This window comes from Chelonia mydas, chromosome 6 (assembly GCF_015237465.2).
Source record: "Chelonia mydas isolate rCheMyd1 chromosome 6, rCheMyd1.pri.v2, whole genome shotgun sequence".
NCBI lineage: Eukaryota > Metazoa > Chordata > Testudines > Cheloniidae > Chelonia > Chelonia mydas.
In genome coordinates this window covers 625,168-641,879 of record NC_051246.2, presented here as the reverse complement: position 1 = coordinate 641,879, position 16,712 = coordinate 625,168, and the positions used below count along the sequence as shown (strand labels likewise).

Here is a 16,712-nt window from a genome sequence, read left to right as displayed (position 1 = left end):
GCGGGCCCCCTTATCTCCCAGTAGCCCCCACAGGATTGGCCCCGCTGGGCGCCTCCCCCATGCAGCTTGCATGACGCGGGGGGGCCCCGGTGCAGGGGGGGGCTGGGCCCCGTGGGGTTAATGAGTGACTGCCCTGGGGGTCGCAGTGCAATGGATTTCACTCTCCGCTGGCTCTGCCCCACGGCGGGGGGGCTGACGCTGGGCGACCTTCGCTCACAGCCTGGCCGGCCGCAGCGGGCGCAATGCTGGGGCGTGGGGGGCGCTGGCTGCAGCGGGCGTGGGGGGCGGCCTCAGGCCCCCCCCAGCCGGCTCCCCATGGGGCCCAGCTCAGCTTTGACGGCGCCGTCTTCCGTCTCAAGAGCGGCTGGGAGCTGGTGCGGGGGCTGCTGGTGTTCCGGCTGTGCGCCCTGCCGGGGCTGGTGCGCCGGGCCCCCACGGTGAGACCCTGCCCCCCGCTGCCCCCCCGCTTCCCTGGGCCGGGCCCCCACGGTGAGACCCTGCCCCCCGCTTCCCTGGGCCGGGCCCCCACGGTGAGACTCTGCCCCCCGCTTCCCTGGGCCGGGCCCCCACGGTGAGACCCTGCCCCCCGCTTCCCTGGGCCGGGCCCCCACGGTGAGACCCTGCCCCCCGCTTCCCTGGGCCGGGCCCCCCCGGTGAGACCCTGCCCCCCGCTTCCCTGGGCCGGGCCCCCCCGGTGAGACCCTGCCCCACGCTGCCCCCCCAGCTTCCCTGGGCCAGGTCCCCCCGGTGAGACCCTGCCCCACGCTGCCCCCCCAGCTTCCCTGGGCCAGGTCCCCCCAGTGAGACCCTGCCCCACGCTGCCCCCCCAGCTTCCCTGGGCCGGGCCCCCATGGTGAGACCCTGCCCCACGCTGCCCCCCAGCTTCCCTGGGCTTGCCCCCATGGTGAGACCCTGCCCCACGCTGCTCCCTGCTTCCCTGGTCCGGGCCCCCATGGTGAGACTTCACCCCCATGAGACCCCTGCTGCTCTGCAAGACTGCCCCACATCATGGCCCGTAAACTGCCTCTGTGGCCCCCTGCGGCAAGCCCCCCTCGAGGGGCTGTCGATGGGGGTCGCTGACTCCCCCTCTCCTCCCCAGCTGCTCTCCGTGTCCCGGAGGCTGCTGGGGCGCCGGCTCTGGGGGTCCCTGCTGCGCGCCTCCTTCTACGGGCAGTTCGTGGCGGGGCAGACGCCCCCCGAGGTGCGGGTCACAGTGCAGCGCCTCCGTGCCCTGGGGCTGCGCCCCCTCCTGGCCGTGCCCATCGAGGAGGACGTGGGGCAGGACAAGGAAGGGTAGGGGCGGCCATGGGATTATTGGGGGGCATCATGGGACTCCAAGGGGGATTGGTTACGGGGAGTCCCAGGGGATGGGGTCTTGGGGGGGCCAGTGGGGATGGTCCCAGAGGGCGGGTTCCATGTTCCAGAGGTTGCCGGGGCCCAGCTCTCTGTCCCCGCGGGGAGGGCTGGTCCGAGGGGAGCTGTGGGGTGGGGGGTCTGTGCGGGGGCCCAGCTCTCTGTCCCCGCGGGGAGGGCTAGTCCGAGGGGAACCGGGGGGCTGTGGGGTGGGGGTCTGTGCGGGGGCCCAGCTCTCTGTCCCCGCGGGGAGGGCTGGTCCGAAGGGAGCTGTGGGGTGGGGGGGGTCTGTGCCGGGGCCCAGCTCTCTCCCCCCGCAGGGAGGGCTAGTCCGAGGGGAACCGGGGGGCTGTGGGGTGGGGGTCTGTGCGGGGGCCCAGCTCTCTGTCCCCGCGGGGAGGGCTGGTCCGAAGGGAGCTGTGGGGTGGGGGGGTCTGTGCCGGGGCCCAGCTCTCTCCCCCTGCAGGGAGGGCTAGTCCGAGGGGAACCGGGGGGCTATGGGGTGGGGGGTCCGTGCGGGGGCCCTGCTCTCTCTCCTCGTGGGGAGGGCCGGTACGAGGGGAACCGGGGGGCTGTGGGGTGGGGGTCTGTGCGGGGGCCCAGCTCTGTCCCTGCAGGGAGGGCTGGTCCGAGGGGAGCTGCGGGGTGGGGGGTCCGTGCGGGGGCCCTGCTCTCTCCCCCCGCGGGGAGGGCTGGTCAGAGGGGAACCAGGGGGCTGCGGGGTGGGGGGGTCCATGCGGGGGCCCTGCTCTCTCCCCCCGCGGGGAGGGCTGGTCAGAGGGGAACCAGGGGGCTGCGGGGTGGGGGGTCCATGCGGGGGCCCTGCTCTCTCCCCCCGCGGGGAGGGCTGGTCAGAGGGGAACCAGGGGGCTGCGGGGGTCCATGCGGGGGCCCTGCTCTCTCCCCCCGCGGGGAGGGCTGGTCAGAGGGGAACCAGGGGGCTGCGGGGTGGGGGGTCCATGCGGGGGCCCTGCTCTCTCCCCCCGCGGGGAGGGCTGGTCAGAGGGGAACCAGGGGGCTGCGGGGGTCCATGCGGGGGCCCTGCTCTCTCCCCCCGTGGGGAGGGCTGGTCAGAGGGGAACCAGGGGGCTGCAGGGTGGGGGGTCCATGCGGGGGCCCTGCTCTCTCCCCCCGCGGGGAGGGCTGGTCAGAGGGGAACCAGGGGGCTGCGGGGTGGGGGGTCCGTGCGGGGGCCCTGCTCTCTCCCCCCGCGGGGAGGGCTGGTCAGAGGGGAACCAGGGGGCTGCGGGGTGGGGGGGTCCATGCGGGGGCCCTGCTCTCTCCCCCCGCGGGGAGGGCTGGTCAGAGGGGAACCGGGGAGCTGTGGGGTGGGGGGTCCGTGCGGGGGCCCAGCTCTCTGTCCCTGCAGGGAGGGCTGGTCCGAGGGGAGCTGCGGGGTGGGGGGTCCATGCGGGGGCCCTGCTCTCTCCCCCCGTGGGGAGGGCTGGTCAGAGGGGAACCAGGGGGCTGCGGGGTGGGGGGTCCATGCGGGGGCCCTGCTCTCTCCCCCCGCGGGGAGGGCTGGTCAGAGGGGAACCAGGGGGCTGCAGGGGTCCATGCGGGGGCCCTGCTCTCTCCCCCCGCGGGGAGGGCTGGTCAGAGGGGAACCGGGGAGCTGTGGGGTGGGGGGTCCGTGCGGGGGCCCAGCTCTCTGTCCCTGCAGGGAGGGCTGGTCCGAGGGGAGCTGCGGGGTGGGGGGTCCATGCGGGGGCCCTGCTCTCTCCCCCCGCGGGGAGGGCTGGTCAGAGGGGAACCAGGGGGCTGCGGGGTGGGGGGTCCGTGCGGGGGCCCTGCTCTCGCTCCCCGTGGGGAGGGCTGGTCAGAGGGGAACCGGGGAGCTGTGGGGTGGGGGGTCCGTGCGGGGGCCCTGCTCTCTCCCCCCGCGGGGTGGGCTAGTCCGAGGGGAGCTGTGGGGTGGGCGTGCGTATGGGGGCCCAGCTCTCTGTCCCTGCAGGGAGGGCTGGTCCGAGGGGAGCTGCGGGGTGGGGGGGTCCATGCGGGGGCCCTGCTCTCTCCCCCCGCGGGGAGGGCTGGTCAGAGGGGAACCGGGGGGCTGTGGGGTGGGGGTCTGTGCGGGGGCCCAGCTCTCTGTCCCCGCAGGGAGGGCTGGTACGAGGGGAACCGGGGGGCCGTGCTTGGCTGCGTGGGGCTCTCGGCCCAGGGGGGACCCCAGCCCATGATGCAGCTGAAGGTGACGGCCCTGATGAGCGCCTGGCTCTGTGTGAGTACCGGGGGGGCTCCCGACGCCCCCTTTTGTCGGGAGTTTTGGGAGCAAAAGAGGCAGGAAGCTTGGGACTCTGCTCCATGCCTGTGGGGACTTGAGGGGCTGGGTCCCGGACGCCTGGGTCCCCTCATTGCTGCCCATGCCAATCTGTTTGCAGGCTGGGGAGCGGGGCGGATAGCCAGCTGAGGCGTGCAAGTGTGACCCACTGACTAGGGGGAGGGAGGGGGCAGGGGGGAGCAGGAAGCGGGAGGGGGCATGGAGGGTGTGGGGGAGGATGGGGCTGAGGGAGTGCTGGGGGCAGGAAGCGAAGGGGTGTGGGGGGTAGGGGGCAGGATGGGGGTGCCCCTGACTCCCCCCCCGGCTTTCCCCCCCAGAGGACAGTGTCGCTGCAGCTGGAGGAGCCGGGGGGGAGGTCGGAGCTGAGCACAGACAGACTTGTGGCCGTGATGGGTGGAGAGGTCAGTGGTGTCCCCTCGCCCCCAATCCTGCCCCTAGGGCGGCCCCATCACTGAGACGTGGGGGGCTGGCTCTGTCCCGGCCTTTAGCCAGGCCGAGTGTGACACTAGGGCCCCTGCCCCACCCTGCTCCCCCCACCCTTTAGCCCCAGCCAGGATCTCTCCCCCCGCAAGGTCTCGGGGCCAGCCGGGACCATGCAGCATCTGCCAGTCCCAGGGGCGCTGGGGCCAGGCTGGAGGGGCTCAGGCTGCCCCTCTGAGCCCCCCATCGGGGGCCCGCCCTGCCCCACCCCCAGGTGACCCTGTGCAGACGCGCGTGCGGATTCCTTAGAGCTGGACCAACCCTCCCCCTAACGCTGCCCCCAGGAGGCGAACTTCTCCGGCCTGAGCCCCGCCGAGAACCGGCACCTCCAGGCCTCCCTGCTGCGGCTGGACGGGGTCACCCAGGTCAGAGAGCTGGGGCCGCGCCCAGGAGTTGGGGGGTGCGCACAGGGGGTGGGGTCTGTCACTTGGTGGGTCTCACCACGTTGGGCCAATGGAGGTCCTGGGGGTCGGACGGGGTCAGGCTGTCTCCCCCAGCAGGTGGTGGAGGCGGGTGGGTGCCAGGGGTACCAGGGGTCTGACTGTGTCTCCCCCAGCAGGCGGGTGCCAGGGGTACTGGGGGTCTGTGTCTCCCCCAGCGGGCAGGCACCGGGGATCTGACTGTGTCTCCCCCAGTGGGCGGTGGAGGCGGGCGGGTGGGTACCAGGGATACCGGGGGTCTGACTGTGTCTCCCCCCAGCGGGCGGTGGAGGCGGGTGGGTACCAGGGATACCGGGGGTCTGACTGTGTCTCCCCCCAGCGGGTGGTGGAGCGGGTGGGTACCAGGGATACCGGGGGTCTGACTGTGTCTCCCCCCAGCGGGTGGTGGAGCGGGTGGGTACCAGGGATACCGGGGGTCTGACTGTGTCTCCCCCCAGCGGGCGGTGGAGGCGGGCGGGCGGGCGGGTACCAGGGATACCGGGGGTCTGACTGTGTCTCCCCCCAGCAGGCGGTGGAGGCGGGCGGGCGGGTACCAGGGATACCGGGGGTCTGACTGTGTCTCCCCCCAGCGGGCGGTGGAGGCGGGCGGGCGGGTACCAGGGATACCGGGGGTCTGACTGTGTCTCCCCCCAGCGGGTGGTGGAGGCGGGCGGGCGGGCACCAGGGGTACCAGGGGTCTGACTGTGTCTCCCCCCAGCGGGCGGTGGAGGCGGGCGGGCGGGTGGGTACCAGGGATACCGGGGGTCTGACTCTGTCTCCCCCCAGCGGGCGGTGGAGGCGGGCGGGCGGGTACCAGGGATACCGGGGGTCTGACTGTGTCTCCCCCCAGCGGGTGGTGGAGGCGGGCGGGCGGGCACCAGGGGTACCAGGGGTCTGACTGTGTCTCCCCCCAGCGGGCGGGGGAGGCGGGCGGGCGGGCGGGCGGGTACCAGGGATACCGGGGGTCTGACTGTGTCTCCCCCCAGCGGGCGGTGGAGGCGGGCGGGCGGGTGGGTACCAGGGATACCGGGGGTCTGACTGTGTCTCCCCCCAGCGGGTGGTGGAGCGGGTGGGTACCAGGGATACCGGGGGTCTGACTGTGTCTCCCCCCAGCGGGCGGTGGAGCGGGTGGGTACCAGGGATACCGGGGGTCTGACTGTGTCTCCCCCCAGCGGGCGGTGGAGGCGGGCGGGCGGGCACCAGGGATACCGGGGGTCTGACTGTGTCTCCCCCCAGCGGGCGGGCGGGTACCAGGGATACCGGGGGTCTGACTGTGTCTCCCCCCAGCGGGCGGTGGAGGCGGGCGGGTGGGTGGGTACCAGGGATACCGGGGGTCTGACTGTGTCTCCCCCGGGCGGGCGGGCGGGTACCAGGGATACCGGGGGTCTGACTGTGTCTCCCCCCAGCGGGCGGTGGAGGCGGGCGGGCGGGTACCAGGGATACCGGGGGTCTGACTGTGTCTCCCCCCAGCGGGCGGTGGAGGCGGGCGGGCGGGCACCAGGGGTACCGGGGGTCTGACTGTGTCTCCCCCCAGCGGGCGGTGGAGGCGGGCGGGCGGGCGGGTACCAGGGATACCGGGGGTCTGACTGTGTCTCCCCCCAGCGGGCGGTGGAGGCGGGCGGGCGGGTGGGTACCAGGGATACCGGGGGTCTGACGGTGTCTCCCCCCAGCGGGTGGTGGAGGCGGGCGGGCGGGCACCAGGGGTACCAGGGGTCTGACTGTGTCTCCCCCCAGCGGGCGGTGGAGGCGGGCGGGCGGGCACCAGGGGTACCAGGGGTCTGACTGTGTCTCCCCCCAGCGGGCGGTGGAGGCGGGCGGGCGGGTGGGTACCAGGGATACCGGGGGTCTGACTGTGTCTCCCCCCAGCGGGTGGTGGAGCGGGTGGGTACCAGGGATACCGGGGGTCTGACTGTGTCTCCCCCCAGCGGGCGGTGGAGCGGGTGGGTACCAGTGATACCGGGGGTCTGACTGTGTCTCCCCCCAGCGGGTGGTGGAGGCGGGCGGGCGGGCACCAGGGGTACCAGGGGTCTGACTGTGTCTCCCCCCAGCGGGCGGTGGAGGCGGGCAGGCGGGTACCAGGGATACCGGCGGTCTGACTGTGTCTCCCCCCAGCGGGCGGTGGAGGCGGGCGGGCGGGTACCGAGGGTCTGACTGTGTCTCCCCCCAGCGGGTGGGTGGGTACCGGGGGTCTGACTGTGTCTCCCCCCAGCGGGCGGTGGAGGCGGGCGGGCGGGCACCGAGGGTCTGACTGTGTCTCCCCCCAGCGGGCGGTGGAGGCGGGCGGGCGGGCAGGTACCAGGGGTACCGGGGGTCTGACTGTGTCTCCCCCCAGCGGGCGGTGGAGGTGGGCGGGCGGGCACCAGGGGTACCGGGGGTCTGACTGTGTCTCCCCCCAGTGGGCGGTGGAGGCGGGCGGGCGGGCACCAGGGGTACCGGGGGTCTGACTGTGTCTCCCCCCAGCGGGCGGTGGAGGCGGGTGGGTACCAGGGATACCGGGGGTCTGACTGTGTCTCCCCCCAGCGGGCGGTGGAGGCGGGTGTGCGGGTGCTGGTGGACGCCGAGTACACCTACGTGAACCCCGCGCTGACGCTTGTCACCCTGGCGCTGATGGGGCGCTGGAATCGCACCCAGCCCTGGGTGTGGAACACCTACCAGTGCTACCTGCAGGTACCCCCGCCCCGGCCTGCACCCCTGGGCCAGCCTCCCCCAAAGGCCCCCGGCCTGGACCCCAGGGCCGGCCTCCCCCCAAGCCCCCCTGAGCCCGGCGCTGCTCTCTCGCAGGACTGCCTGGCGCGGCTCGGTGCGGACGCGGCGCTGGCCGAGCGTCAGGGCTTCTGTTTTGGGGTGAAGCTGGTGCGTGGGGCCTACTTGGAGCAGGAGCGGCGGCTGGCGCGGGAGCGGGGATACCCTGACCCCCTGCACCCCACCTGGGAGGCCACCAACCACAGGTGAGTGGGAGTGGGGGTTGGACACCTGGCTCCCCCTGCCCCTGCCACCTTGACCCCAACAGGAAGCTGGGGGGCCTGTGGCGACCCCATGGTGTGGTGGGGTGCCGGACACCTGGGTCTCATGCTGAACTGGTGGAGCAATGATCCAGGGGGGCAAGGGTGAGGGTGCAGGACGCCTGGGCCCACGCAGGCGCTGTGCGAGCTTGGGGTGCAGGACGCCTGGGTCCCGGGCCCACGCAGGCGCTGTGCGAGCTTGGGGTGCAGGACGCCCGGGCCCACGCAGGCGCTGTGCGAGCTTGGGGTGCAGGACGCCCAGGCCCACGCAGGCGCTGTGCGAGCTTGGGGTGCAGGACGCCTGGGTCCCGGGCCCACGCAGGCGCTCTGTATTGCAGCTACCAGCGCTGCCTGGACCTGCTGCTGGAGCTGGTGGCACGGGATGGGCAGCGGTGCCAGCTAATTGTGGCCAGCCACAACGAGGCCTCTGTGAGCCACACCGTCCGCAGGTCAGTGGGGTGGGGTGGGGTGGGGGGCAGGCCCTGCGGTTACACTCCAGCGGGCATGGCTCCCTCCTGCCCGGAGTGGAAGGGGCGGGGGTGAGGGCAAAGGACAGGAAGGGGGTCAGAGGCCTAATCCGGGTCCCCTTACAGGATGGAGGAGCTGGGCATTGCCAAGGACGGAGGGGCCGTCTGCTTCGGGCAGCTGCTGGGCATGTGTGACCACGTCTCCCTGGCCTTGGGTACATGCCCCCCGCGGCCCCCTCACAGCACGTGCCCCCCCGCCCTGCACACACAGCCCCCCTGCTGCTCCCCCTCAGAGCGTGCAACGCCCCCCGCTGGCCTCCCCCCTCACTGCCCTCCCTGCTAGCCAGCCCATGGCACTTCCCCCACTGATCCCACACAGTGCGCGAAGCCCCCCTACTGTCCCCCCTCACAGCACATGGCACCCCCGCGCGGCGCCCCCCCCCCCCCCCCGACCCCCTCACAGCACATGGCACCCCCGCGCAGCGCCCCCCCCACTATCCCCCCTCACAGCACGCGGCGCCCCCCCCCACTGTCCTCCCTCACAGCACATGACACCCCCGCGCGGCGCCCCCCCCCGTCCCCCCTCACAGCACATGGCACCCCCGCGCGGCGCCCCCCCACCCCTATCCCCCCTCACAGCACGCGGCGCCCCCCCCCACTGTCCTCCCTCACAGCACATGGCACCCCCGCGCGGCGCCCCCCCACTGTCCCCCCTCACAGCGCGCGGCGCCCCCTGCTGACCGTCTCTCTCCTGCAGGCCAGGCTGGGTACGCCATCTACAAGTCGATCCCCTACGGGGCGGTGGAGGACGTGCTGCCGTACCTGGTGCGCCGGGCCCAGGAGAACCAGAGCGTCCTGCAGGGCACCCGCAAAGAGCGGGACCTCCTCCGCCAGGAGCTCTGGAGGCGCCTGCAGCGCCGCCCCTGAGGAACCCTGGCGTCCGAGAGAACTGCTGCCCCCCACAACCCGTCCTGCTCTTCCCCCAGAGACTGTGGGAGTGGGCGCCTTGGCCTGAGTCAGCCAGCCTGTCGCCTCCCACCCTGCCCTGAGGGATTCTGGGAGTGGGGAACTGGGGCCTGACTTACCCAGCCAGGCTCCGGGAGGGGTGTGGGGGGGTGGTACAGGACACTCCTGTCCATAGCCCCCACCCCCTACTCCCAGCAACCCCCTGGAAGTGGGAACCCCCAATGATTCTGCCACTGCCTGCCCAATAAAACCAAATCATCTCACCTCATGGTTTCAGAGTAGCAGCCGTGTTAGTCTGTATCCGCAAAAAGAACAGGAGGACTTGTGGCACCTTAGACACTAACCCATTTATTTGAGCATAAGCTTGCGTGAGCTACAGCTCACTTCATCGGATGCATACTGTGGAAAATACAGAAGATGTTTGTATACACACAAAGCATGAAAAAATGGGTGTTTACCACTACAAAAGGTTCTCTCTCCCCCCACCCCACTCTCCTGCTGGCAATAGCTTATGTAAAGTGTATGATACAATGTGTATGATAATTAAGGTGGGCCATTTCCAGCACAAATCCAGGGTTTAACAAGAACGTCTGGGGGGAGGGTAGGAAAACAAGGGGAAATAGGTTACCTTGCATAATGACTTAGTCACTCCCCGTCTCTATTCAAGCCTAAGTTAATTGTATCCAATTTGCAAATGAATTCCAATTCAGCAGTCTCTTGCTGGAGTCTGGAATTGAAGTTTTTCTGTTGTAATATCACAACTTTCATGTCTGTAATCGCGTGACCAGAGAGATTGAAGTGTTCTCCGACTGGTTTATGAATGTTATATTTCTTGACATCTGATTTGTGTCCATTTACTCTTTTACGTAGAGACTGTCCAGTTTGACCAATGTACATGGCAGAGGGGCATTGCTGGCACATGATGGCATAGATCACATTGGTGGATGTGCAGGTGAACGAGCCTCTGATAGTGTGGCTGATGCGATTAGGCCCTGTGATGGTGTCCCCTGAATAGATATGTGGGCACAGTTGGCAACGGGCTTTGTTGCAAGGATAGGTTCCTGGGTTAGTGGTTCTGTTGTGTGGTATGTGGTTGCTGGTGAGTATTTGCTTCAGGTTGCGGGGCTGTCTGTAGGCAAGGACTGGCCTGTCTCCCAAGATTTGTGAGAGTGTTGGGTCATCCTTCAGGATAGGTTGTAGATCCTTGATAATGCATTGGAGAGGTTTTAGTTGGGGGCTGAAGGTGATGGCTAGTGGCGTTCTCTTATTTTCTTTGTTAGGCCTGTCCTGTAGTAGGTGACTTCTGGGAACTCTTCTGGCTCTGTCAATCTGTTTCTTCACTTCCGCAGGTGGGTACTGTAGTGTTTCCCCCTTCCAGAGCCGTGTTTATTGACTGAACGGGGGCCCAGTGGGGTGGGGCTGGGTAGTGATGCCGAGCTCAGCTCCAGCCCAGTGAAGGGGGAAACCGTATCAGCCCGTCAGGAAGTGAACCCAGGCATCCTGGCTCCCAGCACTCCCTGCTCTAGCCCCTCCATCCGCCCCGAGCTGCAGGGGGCTGCTAGGCACTGCTGGGCCCAGGTGTCACGGAGGCCCCGGGCGATGCTCTGGAACTGCTCCCTCCAGAGCCGGGCAGGACCCTGGGGCAGTCTCCTCTGTGGGAGCAGCCTGTCTGCAGGACACACAGCTCACCCGGCTTCCCCCTTCCTGGGTCTGACCTCGGAGCCTTCAGCATCCTCTGCCCCTCCCTGCGCTTCCCCCAGTGAGTCCGCCCAGGCGGGGTCCTGGGGAAGCCAGAGGGTCCTGCCCCCCAACTCCGCAGTCAGACGGGACTCTCAGCCAGCCAGTAAAACAGAAGGTTTATTAGACGACAGGAACATGGTCTAACACAGAGCTGGTAGGTGCAGAGAACAGGACCCCTCAGCTGGGTCCATTGGGGGAGGGGGGGCAGTGAGCCAGACAACCCCGTCTGCCCTTCACTCCATGTCCCAGCCAGCCCCAAACTGAAACTCCCTCCAGCCCCTCCTCCTCTGGGCTTTGTCCCTTTCCCGGGCCAGCAGGGCACCGGATTCCTTTGTTCTCCAACCCTTTAGCTCTCACCTTGCAGGGGGGAAGGGGCCAGGCCATCCGTGGCCAGGAGACAAGAGTGTCGGCCATTTATGGACCCTGGCCCTTTGCAACCATCACACCCCCTGCCATATCCCACCCCCTAGAGACTTACGAACTGCCTAGGAGAAACTGAGGCACCCGTACAATATTCAGAGGAAACATTAAGAACAGTCCCACTTCGTCACACCAGGGCTTGGTGTGGGGCAGAGCTCAGTGACCCGACTAGTGCGTTGCGAGACGTTTGCTAGGTGGGGGTGGCTCCTGGAGGGTGTCTGGTGTGTCCCCCCTCCTTGTGCAGGTGGGGACGGTGCCCTCCAACAGGGCCTCTTCCCAGGCTGGGTCTGCCTCCCTTGGGGGGTGGGGTTCCCGGTGCTTCTGCCCCTGTCAGAGCAACACAGACTGTCATGGCCCTGCCTTCCCCTGCTCAGTGTGACAGCTGGGGCCGTTCTCCAGGGGGTGCCAGCTCCCACCCAGCCTCAGGGCAGGGATGGGGCATGGGACACCGGGTCTGTCCCCTGTAGAAGGCACCAGCTCCCACCTAGCCCCAGGGGGGACAGGCTGGCTCAGGGGACGGGGCATGGGACCCGGGGCCGTTATCCGGCCCCAGGGGGGACAGGCTGGCTCAGGGGACGGGGCATGGGACCCGGCGCCGTTATCCGGCCCCAGGGGGGACAGGCTGGCTCAGGGGACGGGGCATGGGACCCGGCGCCGTTATCCGGCCCCAGGGGGGACAGGCTGGCTCAGGGGACGGGGCATGGGACCCGGGGCCGTTATCCAGCCCCAGGGGGGACAGGCTGGCTCAGGGGACGGGGCATGGGACACCGGGTCTGTCCCCTGTAGAAGGCACCAGCTCCCACCTAGCCCCAGGGGGGACAGGCTGGCTCAGGGGACGGGGCATGGGACCCGGGGCCGTTATCCGGCCCCAGGGGGGACAGGCTGGCTCAGGGGACGGGGCATGGGACCCGGGGCCGTTATCCGGCCCCAGGGGGGACAGGCTGGCTCAGGGGACGGGGCATGGGACCCGGGGCCGTTATCCGGCCCCAGGGGGGACAGGCTGGCTCAGGGGACGGGGCATGGGACCCGGGGCCGTTATCCGGCCCCAGGGGGGACAGGCTGGCTCAGGGGACGGGGCATGGGACCCGGCGCCGTTATCCGGCCCCAGGGGGGACAGGCTGGCTCAGGGGACGGGGCATGGGACCCGGCGCCGTTATCCGGCCCCAGGGGGGACAGGGGGCACCAGCTCCCTTTTGGCCATGGGGCAGGGGACTGGCTGGCTCAGGGTCAGGGGGAATGAAATATGGCCCCATCTCAGTACCCCTCTCTCACCTTCCTCCTCTGCTGCCGAGCCTGTAGGAAGGAAAGACAAGGCCAGTGGGTGCGTGAGGCCCCCAGAGTGCTGCAGGAGTGAGTCAGGAGTGGGGGGAGCGCTTACCCAGAGTGCTCCGCTCACCAGCACTACCACCGCCAAGCCAACACCAATGCCAACACCAATGCCGGACCAGCCCTTCCATGCCGGCTGCGGCTCTGGGGAGACAAAACCATGGCCAAGTCAACGGCAGGGTCCGGCCTAGCAGGCGAGGCTTCCTCAACCCCCTCCTGGCCTGGGTCCTCACCTTCCAGGCCAAGCATCCCGGTGCGGTTCTGCTGGTGGAAGGTGGTGTTGACGATGCAGGTGTAGCTGGCAGTGGGGGAGCAGGGCACGTCAGCCGTGTGGGCGGCGCTATACAGCCCCTGGGGGTCCTTGGCCGCCAGTGTCCTGGCCCCATAGTCCCTGCCAGTGCTGTCGCGGATGGTGACGGTGGCGAGGGGGTAGCCGCCCTCTGCGAGGCATGTCAGTGTCACATTCTGCAGGGAGGGGGAGCAGGGCTTGGGCTGGAGCCAGGATAGACGATAGGGACCTGTGGGAAAGAGCCACGTGAAAAGGATGGGGTCTACATGAGCTGTTACCACTCAAGAGAGATCTTGGTGTCATTGTGGAGAGTTCTCTGAAAACACCCACGCAATGTGCAGCTGCAGTCAAAAAAAAAGCGAACAATATTAGGAACCATTAGGAAAGGGAGAGATAATAAGATCGAAAATATCATATTGCCTCTATATAAATCCCTGGTACGCCCACGTCTTGAACACTGGGTGCAGTTCTAGGCACCCCAACTCAAAACAGATACATTGGAATTGGAAAAAGTATAGAAAAGGGCAACAACAATGATTAGGGGCATGGAACGGCTGCTGTATGAGGAAAGATTAGTAAGTCTGGGGCTGTCCAGCTTGGAAAAGAGATAGAGGGCTATAAAATCATGGCTGGTGTGGAGAAAGTTAGTTTTATTTATTCCTCGTAACACAAGAACTCGGGGTCACCCAACGACATTAATCAGCAGCAGGTTTAACACAAACACAAGGAAGCATTTCTTCACCCAGCGCCCGGACAGCCTGGGGAACCCTGTGCTAGGGGATGTTGTGAGGGCCAAAATTATAACGGGGTTCAACAAAGAGCTAGTTAAGTTCCTGGAGGAGGGGTCTATCACTGGCTATTAGCCAGGCTGGGGAGGGACACAGCCCCCTGCTCTGAGTGTGCCTAGCCTCTGAGTGCTGGAAGCCGGGACGGGAGTGGACGACAGGGATGGACCCACGATAATTGCCCGTTCTGTTCATTTCTCTGAAACGCCTGTCACAGAGGATATGGGGCTAGATGGACCATTGGTCTGACCTGTGCACTGTATTGAAGACAGATGCTGCCCAGTCGCAGGGCTGGATAAGAGCCCCCTGTGCTCCATTTCCCACTCCTGTGAGCCAGCCTGTCCCCCGACATGGGGCCAGATCAGAGCCGGCACCCCTGAGCGGGGACAGACCCCATATGCCATTCCCCACCCGTGGAGGGGAAAGGCCCTGTGTCCCATTTACCTGTGAGCCGAAGCTCCGTCTCCCTTATGCCCATGCTGCGGTTGCTCTTTACCCGGCACCGGTACCAGCCCTCGTCAGCCAGCGTCACGTTGTGTAGCCGGAGGGCCCCGTCCCCGCGCCTGGGCTGCCCAGCTGGGACAGTGGCACGGCCCTGATAGGCCGGGTCGTCATATGAGGCCAGGTGTTTCCCTCGGTAGTAGGTGTAGACGTTCCTCTCGCTGTCCAGCCCCAGCCGGGTCCAGTACAGGATCAGGTCCGCCACGGGCGGGTAGGTGCAGTTCAGCAGTGCCGTGCCCCCCAGCACAGCCTCCGAGATCGCGGGCAGCTCCACAGGCAGCTTGTCTGCAATGAGAGAGGGGGTGAGCGGGGGGCTGCATCCGGGGGTCCCCACGGCTGGGCGAGCTGTACGTACCTGACCCGAGCCCCCGCAGGGAGCCGAGCTGGGTGAGGAGCAGGAGAGCAACGGTAGAGCCTGTGGGGGGAGAAGAGAGGGGTGAGCCTAACCCAGTACCAGCCCCATTCCCACCCTGTCCCCCAGCTCCCTGCCCTGCAGCTGGATCCGAGCTGGCGCCCCCAGGAGGGGAAAGGCCCCGTGTCCCACCCCCAACTCACTCATGGGGCAGCCGGTGCTCTCTCATCAGCACAGGGGTCGCGTCCCTGCGGCCGCACCCCGAACCTCTGTGCTGTCGCCGATCCCGTTCCCAGCTGGGCTGAGGAGAAGGGAAAGCAAAAGTGGCCCCGGCAGCCCAGTTCCCTCCCTCTCTTCAGTCTTGATGACCCCGGGCTGAGCAGCCACTTTCATTTTCCCCTGTGGGAGGCTGCTGCGTTCGGTCCCTTTGGCTCTGCCCGGCTGTCCCATCTTGACCCAGCCCCGCTGCTGCAGCGAGCCGTGGGGGAGTGAGGGAGAGCTGCGCAGGGGGCTCTGGGAGCTGGGTGGTGGCTTGAGCTGGCCCCGTCCCGTGCGGGCGTGGCTGGCGCACCCCTGCTCTCTGGGCCTGGAGCCAAGTCCTCTCTGCTCTCGAGTGCTTGGCAGCAGCAACTCCGCTAAGCCCTCGCTGGCGCCAGTGCTGGCCCCGTGGCCGGGGGAGCCTGGATTTCAACACCCGATCCCTGTACATTGCCATCTCGCTCTATCCCCCGCTCGGTGGCATGTGAGCCCCTGCGGGTGGCACCCAGCCAGGCCAATGGCTCTGTGCCTGACCCTTGTCCGGCTCTCCCCTGTGGCTCCTTTCCCCGCCAGCCCGGCGCTCCCAGCCTGGATAAAGCCCCTCAGGCCCTGGCAGCTGTGACATGAGCCACTCCAGGAGCGAACCCACTGCCAAGCCCCAGTAATCCGGCAGGGAGCAGGTTGTCCCCCCGCCTGCTTCTCTAGGGTGTGACTCCACCCTGCCAAGCTAGTGCCGCCAGGCTGCCGCCTGGGCAGCCAGGGCTTGCCCCCCCGAAGCCCACGACACAGGGGGTCTGGCTGCACAGCATGGCCCTGGCAGCAGGGGCGAGCCTGGGCTGGCAGTGAGGGTGTGCACGGCTTGGCCCGCTAGGGGATACCGGGGTTGTGCCATGCCCCCGCGTGTCACAGGGCTGGCGCGAGTGGCCCCTGTGACGATGTGAAGCAGCAGGGAGGGGGAGTGTTGCCCTGGGACTGTGCCCTGGGGAGGGGAGACCGGAGAGCCTGTCACCCGAGCCGGGAGGGGGAGGTGACACCTCTGCCTGGGAACGTGGACAGAGGCTGCAGGAGGGGGCCTGCTGGGGGGGTTTAGTTTCAGTTTGGGGCTGGGTGGAGGAACACAGGGAACCCCAGGGCTGGGGTCTGAGCTCCCTGCTCCCCCAGAAAGACTTGACTGAGGGGTCCTGGTTGTACCCACAGCTCTGTTTGTTCCTGTTGTCCAATAAACCTTCTGTTTTACTGGCTGGCTGAGAGTCTCAGTGAATCCCAGGAAGAGGGGTGCAGGGCCTGGACTCCCCCACACTCCGTGACAGCCCCTCATCCCCAGCCCCCTGCCACAGCCCCGAGTCCCTGCACTCCAACCCCCTCATCCCCAGCCCTGCCCCGCCCCAGAGCCTTCACCCCCCGCACCGCAACTCTCTGCCCCAGCCCTGCCCCAGATCCCCCCCGCCCTGAGCCACTCCAGGGCCGGACCCCCCACCCACACCCCAACGCTCTGTCCCTCCCACCCCAAACCCCTCACCCCCCCTGCACTGCAACCCTCTGCCCCAGCCCTGACGCTCCCCGCCAACCCCTCATCCCCAGACCCACCCGAGCCCTCACCCCCCCACACCCAAACCCTCTGCTCCAGCTCTGACCCCCCCTCTAACCCCCTCTGCCCCAGCCCGGCCCCACCCTGGAACCCCCACACCCCAACGCTCTGCCCCTCCCAACCCAACCCCCTCAACCCCAGGCCCACCCCACCCCAGAGCCTTCACCCCCTGCACCGCAACCCTCTGCCCCAGCCCCACCCCAGGCCAGACCCCGCCCCCCGCCCTGAGCCACCCCAGGGCTGGACCCCCCCACACCCCAATGCTCTGCCCCTCCCACCCCAAACTCCTCACCCTCCCCCACACTGCAACACTCTGCCCCAGCCCTGACCCCCCCTCCAACCCCTCATCCCCAGACCCACCCCAGAACCCTCACCCCCCGCACCCAAACCCTCATTCTCTGTACTCCAACCCTCTGCCCCCTCACCCCCCACCATCCCCGCCCCACAGCCCTCACCCCCCCACCCCACCCCTCTGACCCCACCCT

At 68.3% G+C, this 16,712-nt stretch overlaps 2 protein-coding genes across 6 annotated transcripts; one reads left to right on the top strand and one right to left on the bottom strand.

The window, feature by feature from the left end:
- The first annotated feature begins 26 nt into the window (after positions 1-26).
- PRODH2 (proline dehydrogenase 2) lies at positions 27-9,183 on the top strand. Of its 3 annotated transcripts, XM_037898843.2 has the most exons (10): positions 75-437; positions 1,100-1,293; positions 3,454-3,574; positions 3,952-4,035; positions 4,399-4,479; positions 7,054-7,200; positions 7,315-7,481; positions 7,874-7,984; positions 8,129-8,217; positions 8,760-9,183. In XM_037898843.2, exons 1-10 carry the CDS (start codon positions 243-245, stop codon positions 8,927-8,929), a joined length of 1,359 nt encoding a protein of 452 aa, XP_037754771.1. In that variant the 5' UTR covers positions 75-242; the 3' UTR covers positions 8,930-9,183. The 3 variants fall into 3 exon arrangements, with proteins under 3 accessions (XP_043404215.1, XP_043404214.1, XP_037754771.1); XM_043548280.1 differs by lacking the exon at positions 7,874-7,984 and having other exon boundaries at positions 27-437; XM_043548279.1 differs by lacking the exon at positions 3,952-4,035 and having other exon boundaries at positions 67-437.
- Positions 9,184-10,821: 1,638 nt separating this feature from the next.
- On the bottom strand, positions 10,822-15,470 carry LOC102929593 (CD276 antigen). 3 transcript variants are annotated; one of them, XM_037898846.2, is made up of 7 exons: positions 14,585-15,470; positions 14,385-14,444; positions 13,973-14,314; positions 12,688-12,972; positions 12,507-12,598; positions 12,401-12,421; positions 10,822-11,455 (listed from the first exon to the last, which is right to left on the bottom strand). In XM_037898846.2, the coding sequence occupies exons 1-7, from the start codon at positions 14,586-14,588 to the stop codon at positions 11,297-11,299; spliced, it is 963 nt and encodes a 320-aa protein (XP_037754774.1). In that variant the 5' UTR covers positions 14,589-15,470; the 3' UTR covers positions 10,822-11,296. The 3 variants fall into 3 exon arrangements, with proteins under 3 accessions (XP_037754774.1, XP_037754772.1, XP_037754775.1); XM_037898844.2 differs by having other exon boundaries at positions 10,959-11,455; positions 12,401-12,598; XM_037898847.2 differs by lacking the exon at positions 12,401-12,421 and having other exon boundaries at positions 10,959-11,455.
- Between the last annotated feature and the right edge of the window lie 1,242 nt (positions 15,471-16,712).